This window comes from Meriones unguiculatus, chromosome 8 (genome assembly GCF_030254825.1).
Source record: "Meriones unguiculatus strain TT.TT164.6M chromosome 8, Bangor_MerUng_6.1, whole genome shotgun sequence".
NCBI classification, from domain to species: Eukaryota; Metazoa; Chordata; class Mammalia; order Rodentia; family Muridae; genus Meriones; species Meriones unguiculatus.
The window spans coordinates 11,941,855-11,959,481 of record NC_083356.1 but is presented as its reverse complement, the minus strand read 5'-3'; the positions used below and the strand labels follow the sequence as shown (position 1 = coordinate 11,959,481).

Sequence of the window (17,627 nt, the reverse complement as noted above, 5' to 3'; positions counted from 1 at the left end):
AACACCTGGATTTTTGGAATAAACCATTACATTTGTGTCACTCTTTCCTGCGTCTATATACCAAAGGGAGCGGAAGAAACTGCTTCAGCTAAGCATTACAGTTCTGTCATACGTAAAACTCACATGCTTGTGGCAGACACACGATAAATTGGCAGTGAAATGAACGGACCACCTCCCCCAGAAGGGGAAAAGTTTTCTGTTTATTCCGTGTTGCTACAGCATCTATTGTTACTCTAAAATACATTAATTTCTAATACATTAAATAATACTTCCTTAGTTTCTTCTGCTGCCCTGAAAAAGTATCCTGACCAAAGCGACTTAAAGGAGAAAGCTTCTGTTTTGCTCACGGATGGGATTACAGCCTATCGTTCACAGAATTCAAGGCAGTAGGAACTTGAAGCCACTGGTTACATTATATCCACAGAGCAGAGTCAGTGCATGCTTGTATGTATTTCTCATTCCCCTCTCTATACTTATACAGCCCAAGACCCCAAGCACATGGTATGGACTTCCCAGAGTATTCAGGTCCTTCCACATCAAGAATTGCAATTGAGGTGACTTGTCAGTCATTCTCAGGGTCCTCCTCACAGGCGATCTTAGACTGTGTCACACTTGTTACAAATACATATATACAAACACAGGATCTTTACAAACATGAAGGCTCTTAACTGACACTGAAGTTGAGATTGGTTTCTCTTGCAACTGTATAAGAATATACATCCATCCGACACCACAGGGATTTAGGACACTTAACAGTAACCACATTGTTATATAAAACACAAATAATAAAAAGTGGAACCCATCTGGTTGTTCCAATTAGATATTCAGGCACACACTAAAAACAGACAAAATTGTTGTGATACTTATACTTTACATAATAAAAACAAGTTTGGTTTTCTATTGTCTTTTCCCTAAATTTGCTGAATTTCTGCCATAACACACAGAAAGACACAAAAGCAAGGTAGAGAGAAAAGGAAGGCAAGAGGAAGGCAAAGGAGAGAGATTAACTGGTTTGAATTAAGAGTTTTCTCTTAAAAGTCATTGGATACTCTTAATAAAAATATGAACAGTATCCACTATTTTAGCGTTTATTAAACCCAGTGTTCTCCGAAACAAATTTACCATACAAAGCATTGTTATTCCTTTCAATAACTATCCTAAAAGTGTATTATTAGGGTGTTTCAAAAGAGGAATTGGAGCTAAGAAATTTAAAGCAATTTTCTCAAATTACAAACCTGACAAATTGTGAAACTCTGTCCTGATAATCTCCAAAGCTTACTCTCTGTTACAAAAGCTGCATATTTTCTTCTACACCAAATTAAATTGTTCACATCGCTAATGTGATCCACAGCTGTAAAATTATAATATGTCACAGTTGAGATCAGGCCTGCTGAAGGTCCACTAACTTGAGAGTCTTGTTTTCTGGGGTCACAGTTTAGAAAGCGGCACCCACTAAGGGTCTGTAGGCCATCATTGTGTGTCTTCAGGAGGACAGTATGGCCTTGTAACCTTCCATTTGTCAGCTCTCCAGTGATGGGCTCTGTGTTCCTGCCATGATCATCTGCCTTCGTACAAACCAAAGGAATTCAGCTAATTGATCATGGAATGGAACTTTGACGTGGAGTTTTTTCAGTATTTCCTCAGTTACTTTCTGTGGTGATAGAAGGCTAATGGTGCGGAAGTAAGGAGACCATATCTTTCATCATATTAGTCAAAGAGCTGAGATAAAATAGCACCAACTCTATTAGGGTGCACATGCCACTAAAGTAAGTTAAAGAGCATAAAAACATTGAGTTAATTTGTTGAGTTTATCATCAGCGTCTTGGTTACTTCTTTATTATTGTTATAAGATGCCATGACCGAAGTTATTTATGAAACAAGTCCTTAATTTGGGGCTCACGGTTCCAGAGGGTAGTAAAGTGTTCATGACCATCATGGTGGGAAGCATGGCAGCAGCCAAGCAGTCATGGCACTAGAACAGTAACTGAAAGCTTAAGTCTTATCCACAAGCAAGAAAGAGAAAAAGAAACTGGGATTATGAAACTCAACCCCCCCCCCCAGTAACACACCTCCTCCAACAAGAGCGAGGACCTGCCTTCTAGTCACTGACTTATTCCTTCTGGCCCCCGTGTCCTTATTCACATGCTCTTGTGCCTAGCTGAAAGGGACACAACCATAATGTCTGTTGCCTAAGGAACATAATCCATATTTTCCCTGGAAAAGACAAAAGCAATGATTCTTAAACTGGAGCCATCTCTATTATTCCTGAGACTGCTGAATCCATCCCTAAATTCCTTACAGATAAACAAAGGAAGGCTCTGAGAGCATCATGAAGAAACTTGGATCCAATCTGACAGCATAAAAACAAAGCAAAACAAAACAGAGCTATTCAGGTATGGTGGTGCACACCTGTAATCCCAGCACCCCAGGAAGCAGAGGCAGGAAAATCTTTGTGAGTTTGAGGCCAGCTTGGTGTACAAAGTGAGTCCAGAACAGCCAGGGCTGTTTCTCAGAGAAATCTTGTCTTGCAAAAAAGAAAAAAAGAAAGAAAGAGAAGAGAAGAGAAGAGAAGAAAAAAGAAAAGAAAAGAAAAGAAAAGAAAAGAAAAGAAAAGAAAAAAAGAAAAAGACCCCACAGAGCTGAGTGGAAGTGATACTAAATAATGATGGGACCACTAAAGAGAGGGGCCAGGAGTCACAGGGACCCGGCAAAGGCTGCAGACAAGAAAGTAGCACATCACCAAAAATGTATGATAATAAAGATTTGGTAAATATATCCTATCCAACAAAACGGACTTTCAGGAAACTGTAAAAATGTTTAACTGCTAATAAAATGGAAGCAAAAGTTTTAGATACAAATTTTTAAGTCAGTTTACTTTAGTTCCTAGAGACTATTTTTTTAAATAATCATTTTTATAAGAAAATAAGAGCCCAAGTCATTGTAACTGAAGCCCAGAAATACAATAGTTAAGTTTAAATCCAAATTATGATTATTTAATAAGACAAGTGGCTACATATGAGAAACCTTTTCTGCCTTTGTGACAAATCTGGCTTAGTTGTCAAAGTTTTGGTTAATGGATCCTTTAGAATGCTACTTTGTCTTCTCTAAAATCACCAAATTTTACAATTATCACTCATTTAAAAGCCCTTGTCTGATGAGCTATGATAACTCAACTGCAATTAGGAAGCTGGAAAAGAGGCCTCTGAACATTTTATCAGAATATAAACCAGGCCATTTAGAGGGAGGAGAACAAGAGGGTACATTGAATAACTTAGACTATAAAAGGGAAACTAATTAGAAAATAAATCTCTGATCTACATGAATTAGCAAATAAACGTCAAACCATTTGGTTAATGCTATTAGGTAACGTAGGAAATACAAGAAGAATTTTAGAATTCCAGATGAACCTTTTTTTTTTTTTTTTTATTGTGTCTTTCCTACCTCAGTACTTTGTCTGCAGTGTGTGCTCAGCAGCATGGGGAAAATAGCCAAAGTCTTTAACAGAATTGAAAAGGTACTAACTCAAGCGGGACAGTGTGCGGACCCCGTCTCTGACCTTAGCTTGGAGGGAGAGCCTGAAAAATTGTCCATATTGAGTGGCTGCCTGGTCAGGGTGTGAGAAGGTGGTCCAAGAGATAGGGGACTGTGGAGAACAGATACAAACTTTGCTTCTTAGGAGTCTCTCATCTCCAGTGCGAACCACATCACTCATTGTACAGTTTATAAATCCCGGTTTTATATACGGCATGAAAAGGTGTGCTCTCTTCAAATGTCTGTTTGTGGCACTGAATTATAGAAGCATCTTTCTGACTTTGTATTATTTTTTTTCTTGCCTTCATTCTTTTTTCCACAGCCATTCTCTCTTCTACTGAAAGGAGACTGTCCATGATCCCTAACCTTTTTTCATCTCCCCATTGTGTCCCTCTTAGATGGACTCAAAATGATAAAATAGTGAAAATGATGTCAGTGGATCAGTAAGGATGGGTATGAAGCTGGGGAACTGTGTGGAAGGGCCTGTTCCCATGGAGAATTGTCTGGACAATATAGGAGACCCAACAAAGCTTTCAGGGAAAGTGTTTCCCTGGCTTTCTCACCACAGTGTCACTTTTCAAACAAGAAAACTTGAGGTTGAGGCATTGGAGTAATATGCTGTTTGGGTAGAAGCTACATCGTTACTGGAAGACCCAGAACTTCAACTTTAGTCTGTGGTCCTTGTTTTTTAGTCCATTTGTATTCTCCAGACATAAGCAAACCTCTCACACAGTTGGGGTTTTTCATGGAAGCCAGCCTGGCTTGGGGCAGAAGGACCTGTGACTCCATGTAATTGTTTCAATCTCATGTTCACCTGACTTGAAGCAATTACTGAGATCACAGAATGTAACTGTGTTCTCAACACAACCAAAGTATCATTCCACTAGCAAGCTAATCAAAACTGGCTGACTCTCTCTTCATCAGGACTGTGTTTCAACTTCCTTTGCCTTCTTCCTCCTGCTGCGTTTGTCTCAGACACTTAACACCCTTCCCTCAGACACTACCTTCCTGCAGTGCCTGTAGTTTTTATAGCATTGTGAGCAGTGTCTGTGATAGTCAAATTCTGCATTTCATTACCCACTTGTTGTCTAGCCCACCTTCTTAGAAAACTCACAAAGGCTCACTCTCCGACAAGAAGCCTACTTTGCAACACTTTCTTAGTGTTTATTTGCCTGAGAAACTGTTCGGTAAGAATATTAAGTTTACTTAGACATTTGAGTTGAACCATGTTGTTTTCTATAACATATACACAGCATCACAATAATGAAGTTGTCTAAATTTTCAAAACTCCCTGGAGATAAAGCACAATCATTGGAATCCACACTTACCATTTCCCTTTTTAGCTGCCCAGACTCCGCACCACTCAGCAAACCCAGTGGACAGCTGTGCAGAACCAACACATCTCCATAGCTACTAAATTCTCCCTACATCTGCCTAGCCTGCCAGTCATTCCCTCCATACTGTTACTTCTTAGACTGAATTGTTGAGCTCACAATGGAAATATTGAGTCAGTTAAACCAAGGATACAATCTTACACTATGGTATCAGCATGCCCCAACAAATATAATAATCTCAACTTTTAAAAGATGTTTACAATTAATAAAAACAATCTTTTACTAAGGAGAAATGTTTGCAATTTTGAAAACTTTAAAATTAGGATTATGATTTCCTTTGATGGAGGAAATTAGAGCACTTAAATTTTTCAAATAAAATCACAAACTTGAAACTATGGTTGCCATGTCATAAATATGGTTGCTTCATTATAAATATGATTGCTACTACCATTTCTCTGATCTGAAATGAAAACTTGATTCTTTACTGTGTATGTTTTCTCTTGAAAAATGTTAAAGGTATCATTGGCAGAGGATGTAATAGATTTTTTTTTATTAAAAAAGAAGAAAAACAACAACTAAGGCTAGATTCACATTATTCCAGGAACCCTTATGAGTGCTAGTCACTTGACTAAAAAATGTCATCACAGCTAAAGGCTCTTAATGGTATTTACTTTGAACATTACTTTACCTTTTACTTTTCAAAGACTATTTGGTAGTTTTGCTTGTTTTTTGTTTGTTTGTTTTGTTTTGTTTTGGTAAAAGGATCTTAGGTTATTTCCAGGATGCTCTGAAATACTCATTATGTATCCCAGGCTAGTCTTAATCATTGTCAATCCTCCTCCCTTATCCTTCCTACCTGGATTTATTACTTACTAAACTGAGAATAAATACATTTTGCTCATAAGCATTAAAGTCCTATAACTAGATGGAAATAATTGTTTATAACAAGAATATTTTAAGGGGAATAGATACATCAAAGTTTTCTAACTGATATGTGGTAATAATATTATAAGAAAATCAAAGTAAATAAAAGTAATTAAAATGAATAGACCTCCAAGTTTATTAGCTAAGAGGTTTTGTATAACACTGATACACACAAGGAGTTAACTTTTATACAGAGCCATGAGAAAGGCCATTTCATGTACCTGAGGCCAAAGAAGAATGGATTGTGTCGGCATGTTAATTTACTGAGTTTGAGAATAATGAAGACAGGAGTTAAATTTTTCCTTAAGTTTAGGCATCATGGTTAGTTGTCAGTTGTTGAATTTTTTTCCTTAGATCTCCTGATTTTATAAACAAGGTAAATTATTGGAGTGATCATACACTGCTTCCTACCTCAACTCTTACAAGCAAAAACAATTGTGGAACTCCATCTGTTGCACACTGGGGATGACAGGGCTGATGCCATCTTCACTTCAGGGGAGCCACTGACATAGAATCTAGGTTGTTGATCTTCCCCCATGGAAGGAGGGACCACTGTGAATGTAATCAGACCTTCGACTGAGACTGCAGCTGCTTCACCCGTCCCCACAAGCTACACACACCGCTGTTCCAGGGCAGGTGGTTTCAAGCATCGGTAGGCTACCACCCACGCTAATGTGGGACTTCTCATTGGTTCAGCTATTTGGGCATCCCTGATCATGTCTAAGTAGTCCCTCGCTCATGTCTCTGAAACCTCAATAAACTCATTGTTTCACCAAGAATCAATACTTTCATTTGCCGTTGATGTTCTATTGGAGTGAACAGATGTGTTCGCGTATACCATGGGGAATGGAATAGAACAATTAACTATTAAAACCTCAATAATCAAAAGTACATTTATTGAACACACTGTTTGAAAGTAGTGCTACACATATGTCCTGACTTAAAGAGATGTTTTCTTCTCATAAAGTATTAAATTTCACAATGTAAACAAAATGAATAAAGTGCATTTCCTTTCAAATCTGATCAACTTATATTTTGAACAATTTTTTTTTTGCATAACGCAAGACACCTGATACAACACTCTTTATTTAAGTGTCAAAATTAGTTATTGGAAAAAGAAAATTCCAATAAAAATTTTAAAACAGACTTTTGTTCTACCACGATATATTCATGAGTTCCACACTACTAACACAGAAACGCCAGAGTCGACACGTCACTATCTGAATTAAAAAGTACTTACACTATTGGCTTTTCCAGACGACTTCCCTGTGAGCCAACAATCTCCCCCAATGTACAAAACACTTGTCCCAGAAAGTCCTAAAATAGATAAGAGGATTAAAGCTCATAAGTTCCCACACTATTGAGGAGCAGATATTTTGTGCATCACTTTTGCATTATTTTCATTACTGAAACACAGAATTCTCAGTTCCACAAATAAAACAAGCCCAATGTGAATCAATTTTAGCATGTGGCTTTCCTCCAGGTTCACATGTAATTTCACACTTTAGTCACGGAACCAGTTTGTTGTCTTGGCCTGCTAGGTCCTGCAGTGTCACAAGACCATAAACCAGGGGCCCTGCCATGGTCTGGATGCTGGCACTGAGAAAGCAGATTGTCAGGGGGAAGCCCCATGCCCTGACTAGCCGGGATGCTTCAGAGGCCTTTGCTATCAGAAAAGCTCTGCAGGGAGGAGCTTCATGCATTGAATGGCCCAAGGGAAGCCCTGTGAACGATATACAGACATCAAATCTGATGTTTCATTTTCAGTCAAAGAAAAGTTGATAAATCTACCTGTTAAATATGCAAGGTGTTGACACCGAGGTCACTAAAGTTCTAGAAAAATGACTTCTCAAATTAAAAATTAAAAAGGCAACACATGCTTGGGAGCTATTACTGGCCCCTTTACAGATGAGGGAACTGGGGTTTGAAGTAAGCAGCTTGCACAGAACCATGCTGAAAACCCAGAAGATGAATTCAAGGCTCACCAGGGCATTATGTCCAGCCATGCTATCTCTGCTACAGAGGGAGAAGAGGTGGACTGAGAGACACAAAAGGCCAACAAGCCACAGTGAGGGGAAAGCAAGGTGGACAGTGTTAAAGTCCAACCAGGAGAAAACAACATATGTAGACTAGGAAGTAAGCCTTGAGAGGCAGGTAGGGTCAGACTCAGCTGTTAGTCCCAGAGGAAAGATCAGACTACGAGTGAGCAAGAAGTGAGCAAAGAGAGGAACTCAAATGAAGGGAACACGTGGAGGTGAAGAACTCGGACCTTGAAGGACTCTCTTGGCTGGTCGGCTGGAAGCAACCAGTCAGCTTTGGTCAGGGCAAGGAGTCCAGACAGCACACACCCAGTACCTGCCTGCAGCATGGGCTCATGACAGAAAAGCATTTGCACTCAGGAGACTACAGTCGCTAATATTAAGCAGAGTGCTATCACCCAAGCCAAGGTTACAGTGACCGGTGGGAAACAGATTTGAAGAGCAATCCCTGTGAGTGGTGGGGCTGGAGGAGGTGAGGAGCAGTGCGGAGACCCAGAAGTTCACTCTAAATCTCGAGTTTGGCAACAGGACTATACTGTCTTACAAATGCAGGTCTTTTAAAAATGTGTTCCTAAGTATGCAAAACAACTTAAATCCTTCTCATAGATGGCTAATAGTCAAATCATATTTAAATTGCAAGTCATTAGCATACTGTGTCGGATTTCCATATATATTTAAAATATGGGAGTTGAGCAACCCTAAAGCTACCTAGAGCTAACACTCAGCTTTCCAAGTGCTTGGTATTTAGAAAGTCATTGCTTTGCTGACTAGTTGCAAGAAAAATCTTTATGGAGCATTCTAGAACTGTTTACTAAAAATATTTGTACAAAAGCATGTTAAATGGGTATGGCCAATGGAAAACAGCATCAGGAAAAGCTGTATGCTTCTGCACAAGAGAACTAAATCAACATGAGTGGCAGTTCACAGGCTTTCCAGCTAACATAGGAAAATCATTATTGCTTCATGTAAAGAAAATTCAACTAGCTAAGTCAGTAAAATGTGTGCGACCAGTCAACCAAAATCTACAAGACTCCTCCCAGTTTCCTTATCCCATCTCTGGGTTTTCTCTGCATTTCTAAGTGTGTACATTTGCTATCAAGCAGCGCATTCGCTTCCCACAGTGCCAAAGTTAGCACGTGACATTTACTAAGCAGTCAGGATGTAGGAGACTTCTATTCACTGTGTGTTTTAGCTGGCTTAATGGCTCACATCTGCTACGCGTTTTCCAGCACACTCATGTGTAAATAATTAGTGTCTTTCAGTGGGTATTTTTAGGTGTTCTTGGCTGTAGGTAGAGATGGAAATAAAAACAAACTATCCCATAAACGGTCTCACTGTTTCTTACACTGGTGCTGTGACCCAGTTGTAGATGTTTCCAGGAATAAATAAATTCAGCCCCTTCTACAACTTTATACCCCGACAGACCAAATTTAGCCTGGAGAGTCTCAGACAGCTGAAAAATGCTTTAATGTATAACATAATAGCAGCTACTGGATTCTCCCCTAACCCAAATAGCCGTGAGAACAGTAAATATTCCTTAAATTCATTACTTTATAGCTAAAATAATAGGTCCATAATATGAGAAAACTTCTGGTTATACCTACGATTCATTTAAACTCAAAATGTATCTATCTATTACCTTTAATATACTGGTGTCAAAAAATAAAAGAAAGGTTAAAAAGAGAAGAAGAGAGGGCAACCCGGATTGAATGACAGAAAGAATAAAATGTAGCAGAGCCAGCCGGTATGTTTTTGTTCCCACAGCAATCTGTGTCTAGATTTACACAACTACATGACTGGAAGTCCCTGCAACCAAGGTCCTGCTAATCAGACACGAATGCATTGGTTTCCATCTTCTCTCTTAGGTCTACACACAGTATAATATTCTCATTCTTCAGATTTACTGTTTTAATTATTTCTCAAGCGTTAATATTTACTGATATGTTCTGTTGCCTAAATTTGATTTTATATCAAAGCTTAGCTCTAGAGTTGTCTACATCCTTTACATTCATTACATGTCTGCCCTGAATGGTAGAGATTCTACAAATATAAGAAGAAAGCTCTGGAAGCAGAGAGATGGCTCAGAGGGTGGTACCTGCCAACAAATCCCTAAGACTTACATGGAAGGAGGAAGGAAATGGCTCTTTTCGGCTCTCCTCCAAGCTCCACATATACACTATGGCTTGTGGACATAAAATAAATTTTAATTGAATAAAAACATTTTTAATTGTTACAGGGAAGCTCACTTTGCAATAGAAGAACTGTTTTGTACTTTTACATGCAAATACTAATGGTTTCTATACATTATTTATTTGAATATCACACACACACATACAGAGTTTATAGCGGATGGCAAACTACCTTTGAACAGAATCGCAAAGGTCTTTTTTGTCTGCACTCACATCCAAACTTAACCATGTACCAGTGTGTCTATACTTCAGCAGTCTGGTTTACAAAGTGAACACAATCATTCCTACCTCATGGATTCCTGAGATAGTTATTTAAGAAGATAATTATATGTAGGTAATATATGCAAAGCACTTGAATATGTATCTGGAACACAATCCTCCTGTCCCATGGGCTAAAACAGTATTATATAATCATATTGTATTACTTGCTACAAGAATCCAATACTCGGGCACTATAGCTATCTAAATAAAGTAGCTTCAATCCCAGCTCCTCTGCAGTCGTGGAAGGTCTCCATAAATGCTATAAGGCAATGCAGATGTGTTTACACACCCACTCATCTTACATATTGTACATAGAGGCATTCATGTACAGAAGGATGGTTTGAGAGCAGTGGTACAATGAACCCAGAAGTATTAGCTGAAAGAAAAGTTTCTGTTTTTACTACCAATACACATATCACAAACATAACAAGCAACTTCATGTAGTTCTCACAGCGTAGCATCTCTCTCTCAAACAGGTCTGCTAACAATAACTTTGAAGTGGTTTACTTACTTTATCAGTGGTTGATGCATATTGGAATATATAATTTCTCTAATTCATACACAACTTACGTTAAAAGGCATTCAGTTGTGTTGATAATCTACTTTAATTCAACAAGGTCACTGGAGACAGTCAACTGGCCAGGACATAGATTTCTTCACATATTTTCCAGTTTTTAGGTCATTTGGCTAATTTTTAACACATCTATATGAATAGTCCAAGAAAAAACTGAATGATGAAAATGTTTTGATTTGTAGTATTTTAACTTGAAGTGTGTAACATAATACCTCCTGGTTTATCTTCAATAAAACACTAACTCTCAAGAAAGATAGTTGAAAAGCAAGGGGCTGCGATACATTTTCTCACCAGCACTAAACTTATAAGACAGCTGACATGCAAAGACCCGAAAGACTAAGACTACCAAGACTACCATGTACTAATAATTGCTAAGTATGAAACACTTCAGTGTTACTAAGTAATAATATTAAGTATGATGTAATGTTATCAGTCGGATAATACTGATACTAAGTCCTGAAAAAGGGCCAGTTTTCCACACAAACCATCCCAACTCATACAAATTAATGAGGATTCAAACAGGCAGCATCCAACCAAGATCAGGTAGTAATTCTTCATATGACTCAAGAGTTTAAGGCAGATTTTAGAAAAATGTGCTAACACAGGGCTAGAAAACCTAACCCACAGAGCAAGCATACCTACCACAAATACTGTATTTTATGTATGTTAATAAGGCTAGAGCTCAGCCAATAACAAGGATCAGATAGTCTTTATCCTGCAGAGGATGACATGGGGGACAGTTGGACAAAGACTCTTAATATTAAACATATCTGAGTACTACATTCATCGATGGGTATAAGGTAAAAAATTTAGAATGCAGTTAGGAGTTAAACTGGTTTTAAAAAGTGGCAATGCTGTGTTAGTTCTCAACTCTCATCGAAGCAGCCTCCCCTCCAACCCCCAGCAGATGGAGACCATTACAGGAAGCAATGTGAGCTGCCTGCTCCCATGAATATTTCTGTAGTTTCTACACCTATGGCTCAGAGAACATCGTGGAAGAGGGGAGAGAAAGATGGTCTGCTGTGAAAACGTGTCTTCATACATGACAAGGATGCTACACCTAAGAAATCTCAACAGTACGGCTACCTAAACAATGACAAACCTGAGAAATGACAACGTGGAGTGATATGCCAACATGAATTGGGGAAATATGACCATGTCTCGCACATAAAGAACTATAGACAATCATCAGTTGCTGAGAGAGATTAGTCATCCCCAGAATAAACTTCTTAAATGCTTATCCAATACCAGGTGGTAAGCCCTAAAAATATACGCACACAAATAACACTAAACAGATCCAGAAATTCACATTCATATATATATGCACATTCATATATATATGAGTGTGACTTTCTGGGTGTGTACATTCGCTATCAATGTACATTTCTGCATGTGTGCACAGACATGTGCATCCACGTGTGCACGTGGGTGTGAAACAATAATATCTAAAGAGAATTTAAGAGGGAGTGGAGGCAGGGACATGGAGGGGGTGGAGGGAGGAGAAGGAGGGGGAGAAAGGATTTTTGCATCCCTTTTAAGAATCTGAGAAATCGGGGGACCAACAGGTGATGGAAGGGCGGAGGGGCTAGAGAAGATACAATTACTGTGTGCTCAAGTATGCAGTCCTCCAAAAGTGGCTGATTGAATGAGGGTGAGAACTATGTAAATATTTGAGACACAAGCTTGTTAGGTTATGAAATCTCAGGAGCAACCTCATTCCGGAGACAGCAATGTGTGTGAGGTAACAGTGGATATGGTTCCCCAAGGAGGAGAAAGCAGATATGCCAGGGGGTAGAGGCAGAACAGACGAGGAGGTGGGGTGCTGCAGAGAAAAGCACTGGGTGGGCTGGGGCCAGACTGTGGAGCGTGACAACAGACACTGGAAGTGATGCTTGTCACCAACCTTCCTCTATGGAATTTCTAAAGGCTCCAGCTCCCTCAAGAGCCTGTCATCTCGTTTCCTCCATTCGTATTCTTTTAAAAGTCCTAATACTCTTGGTTGGTGGTTCCCAGACCCCTGCCTCTGGTTTACTTGGGGTCAAACGAAACTTAGCGTGAACTTGTCCTTACCCCTATCAATGTGCCTCATCCCTGGCCTCAGTCAGATCTGCCGTGGGTGCCACTGTTTGCCCAGGTACTCTCACCAATGCTCGAGAGAGTCGGGAAACGTCTCTTATTTTACATCTAATAGGTAATTCATCTGTAATCAAACAGCCATAATACATTCCAGATGGGACTGTTTGTCTTACCACTCCAGTGGCTTTAATTGTCAAATGTGACTCATGCAGTCAAATTACAACACATTCCCTAACTGTTCTCCTCAACTCCAATCTTGCTTCTCCGACCTCATTCTTCACTTCAGCAGGCACGTGTTATTTAAATGCATAAATCGAATCACCTCACCCTCCAGCAGCACACAACAACAAGAAGGTAAAAGCCTCAGAAGCATGGCCTATAAATCTCTGCATGCCATATCTATATGCCCCCTTCAAATGGAATCACCAGGCTATCGTCAACATTTACACACGGTCACAGTATACAACATCCTTTCCCTCCTCAAGGACTTTGTAATGCTGTCTTCTCTTTTGCACTGAAATACTGTCTTGCTAAAATTTTCAGTTTGTAAACCATATACTCAGTAAGTACATCCTTATGACCATGACAGTCCTGCCACAGTGGCTCATAAAGGAGAATCACAGACTATTACTTGAAAAGTAGCTCATGTTGCCCTCTCCCTCTCCCTCTCTCTTTTTTTTCTCTCTCTCTCTCTTCTGTTTCTCTCTCGGTGTCATGCCATCAGTATCCATCAGTATATGTGCTATAAAGAAAAGAACTCATTTTAATAATTTCTTTGCATCTGTGTTTGCTGAATAAATCTACCCACCCTACCTCCACAGAGACAAAGTGTTACCTGTTGGAGACAGGGTATGTTTTGCACTGTTCACTGATCTCTCTGCTCTCACGATGCAAGGATTAACACAAACACACTTACTGCTAGAAATACTATATGGCCACGTACATTAAATTCAGTTACATCATATGTAAACTAATTTAGTGTTATGGATTTAATATGACATCCTCCTCAAGGTCTCATGGATCTGAGTGCTGGTCCCCCATATAGTGGCTTTGTTTTGCAAGGTTGTAGAACCTTCAGGGGGTCCCTACAGATGTCTTGTGAATGAGCTTTGGAGAGGAATAGCCCATGTTTTTTTTTTCTCTTCAGGCTCTTTCAATCCTGGTCAGTTGCCATGAGGTAACTTACTGCCACTGCTTCTTATCAAACAGAAGTTCCAAACTACTTTCCTCCCAGATGTTACTACTTTCTTCAGGTATTTTGTTTACTTTTGGCAGGTATTTAGTCTCAGAGAATGAGGACAGTAATGCTGCACTTTGCTTTACATTCAAACAAAAGAACTTAGTCATGTTTGTGAGCCTGTTCCTTGTGGAAGCACATATCATGGCCCAGGTGTCTAATTTTCAAATGAAACTAGAAAGCAAAATTAGCCTACAGGAGGAAGTTTAAATGCATAGGAGTTAGGAAATGCACTAGAGATCGCAGAAGCCTACGAGGAAAGTTAGTGATGGATGGCCAAAGGAAACCAGCAAACTGTTACCATATCTGAAACATAATCTCAGCATTTCTGAAAGAAATTTCAGAATTTCTGAAGCCCAGCAAGAGAAGAAAGCATTTTGACTTGCCTCTTGGCTATCCATTGTTCTACACTGTACAGTTTTTGTGCCATCTTGTCTGACACACGAACAAGAATCCTAGACACACCAACTATAAGCCTATTTTTAACCCTTTCATGGATTGCTGAGACAATGAAATTAAGTTATGTAAATGAAAGTGTGGGACATAGTTCTGCCAACAACATTAAGACGACTGGGTTCACTAGTTCTTCAAAGAGTGCTCTGTTTTATTTATACTAACTAATGCCTGTGGAAGAAAACATTTTAGCAGAGGTATTTATTCAGAGAACCAGAACCAGAACCAATCACATGATGAAATGAGACCCTGAATTTCATCATCTTTCCCTGCAAGCAGTATTTCCTCACTGAAAGCTTTCCAACGGCCAGAGAGACTCATTAAAATTCTGCTGGCGTTTCCCATAACAATATTACAAACCAAAGCTGCTTTCTACTTTCTTGATTTGGCCTGATATTATTATGACTTTCTTGTTTTGGGGGTCAGAATCTCACTGTGTAGCCCTAGCCAGCCAGGAACTTGGTCTGTAGAACAAGTTGGCCTCGAATTCACAGATCCACCTACTTCTATTTCCTGGGATCATAGGCCCGTGCTACCACATCCTGCTGAAAGAGATTTACACCGAAGAGCCTAGGTTATCATCTGCCAAGCAGAGTCATCCAAAAAATGAAAATTTTTCAAAATTATCAAAATTAAAATTTAAAAACCAAAGATTTTAAAATCTGTTTCCAAGAAACGATTTGCTACCAAATCCCTCTTGCAAAAGCAAGTAAGTGAATTCACTCCACATGGGGATTTGTCACTTAGCAGGATTTTCTAAGTGACTCTGGTTTTTATTTCACTCTGCACAGTTGGCAGGTAGACAGTTCTGCTGTTAGGATACCGTTTCCCCAGGGACAGACCTAGCTTGCTCATTGGCTCCTCTGATCTTCAAAATGCATTACAAATTGCTTGAGTTTGAATGCACTATGTGCTTTTTAACTAGAACAGGTAGTTCAGTGCTTTCAAATAAGAAACAGTTTTTGGTTTTATTAATTTCCAATACAAAATCAAGGCAATAGTCTTCAGCAAGTCCTGTAGTGATTCAAACCCACTTATCTTTCCTCTTTGGACATGTTCTACCCACTTAGAAGCTCAGAAATTTCTTATTGCATTTGTATTGTCTACTGAATATACAGGTTTGAATTTTTTCATTAGACTGATTTTATATGTGTGCACACACATGTGTGTTTGTGACTTGTGTGCTCGTGTGTATGTGTTTGGGTATATGTTGTGGGTATGTGTGTATGGAGTTTATGGGTGGAAATCAGGTCAGTTTTCAGGAGCTGTTTTTTTCCCTGCACAACATGGGTCCTTGGACTCAAACTCAGGGTGTCAGGCCAACAGCTGGGACCTTTACCTGCTGATCCATCTTGCTTGCTCCAGAATGCATTTTAAATAGCTTATACAGTGATTAAAATTACTTAGATAAGATGAACTGTGGGGATACAGGAAGTTATACCATACTTAAGGATAAAGTTAAAGAGAATGAGCAAAAAAGAAAAGAATACAGAAATAACTCTTTTAGCATGAAGAAGACTGATAACTTGTCAAATGTTAAAATGTTGAAAAGTGTTAAACAGTGCATCATATATTGTAAGAAAATTGAAGAATCAAGCTTCCAGAGAAATGAGACCAGTCAAAAAAGATAATGAAGTGTAGACACTTTAGTTTTAGGTTTCAGTAGAATATCTTCTGGGGAATATTTAAATGCAATTGAAAATTGGGTTTGTTTGTGAGTTCAAAGTCACTCCAGAATCTCACAGGAGACTTGGGAGGCAGAAGAGAAAAAGAAGCTTTATCTGCGATGAGTAAACAATCTAGAGGGGAAGATTCTCATGCAATTTAGGGAAAGTAAGTTATTTCCTTGAAGAGAAGGGTCGGTGCTCTCTGAAAGAAAGAAGGGGCTTCTGGTGACACCTGAAGAATGGTCACTATCTTGATCACATCAGAATAAGATGGAAGAGTTAGAATCCAGTTAGTTGAAAAGAGCAAAGCAAAGGAAGAACTCAAGGTAGAAGCCAGGAAGGCCATTAAGGAGGAATTAGGAGAAGCAGCGGGTAAAAGAGGTGCTGTGAGGGTAGAGACGGATCAAATTAAAAAACTGAACTTTAAGGCTTATTACTTTAAATTACATGTTTATGTACTCATGTATGCTTCTCTGTGGAGGTGTGTGAAGATGAGTACACGGCACAGAGAGTAGAGTCTCTTTATCCCCAAAGAGATAGAGTCACAATGGGCTGGGAGCCACCCATCGTGGGTGCTGGGAACAGAACTCAGGCTCTCTGCATTAGCAATATGCACTCTTAAGTGCTGAGTCATCTCTTCAATTCCACAAAGCATTTTAGGATGAGGGAAACATAAAACTATTTTTGGGGGAGAAAACACTCTTTTCTACTAAAGAAATATTTGAAAAACCATACTCAATCACATACTTTGGAAGGCATATGTTTTATATCATAAAGTCTAATTATCACTGCCTATTTTAGGGAGATATATTCAGTCATGACTAAGGTACAAAGACCTCATATACTTTCTTCTTTGAACGCAAGGCAGCTACATTGATGGGTCTACATTTTAGTTCCTTCATACACACCTACCAAACATTCGTCTCCATGGAAATGTTTCTGACTGTTCAGGTAACACACTCTCTGAAGAATAGTTTGAACTAAAACAAACAAACAAACAATCAAGAAACACAGAAATTGTTTTCCAAGTAAATGGTAACTCATTCTAAGCCCAATAAAAGGGGGGATACTTTCCCACGTATTTGATGATTTGATGATCAGTAAACACAGACATAAGGTCTTTGGAGAATAGAAGCTCAGAAAAGGTATTGAATAGAATGGTCCCATGGCCTCAGAAGGACAGGGAAAAAGAGAGAAAACAGCTCCTGTCCTCGCTTCCTCTCCAATTCCCAGCTCTGTACCAGATAATCAAGGTTTGCCTCAGCTCCTTGAGATGCTCCCGGTCCATGTGTATGAGTGGACTCCGATCTTTCTAACAAAATGATCATGCCTAGAAGCTGTG

At 39.2% G+C, this 17,627-nt stretch overlaps 1 protein-coding gene across 1 annotated transcript in view; it reads right to left on the bottom strand.

Moving 5' to 3' along the window:
* Cpne8 (copine 8) overlaps positions 1-17,627 on the bottom strand; it is a 176,180-nt gene that overhangs the window by 100,753 nt on the left and 57,800 nt on the right. Inside the window, exon 6 of the mRNA XM_021645741.2 lies at positions 7,030-7,106. Coding sequence (XP_021501416.2) covers positions 7,030-7,106 — 77 coding nt within the window. The remainder of the gene's footprint in view (positions 1-7,029; positions 7,107-17,627) is intronic.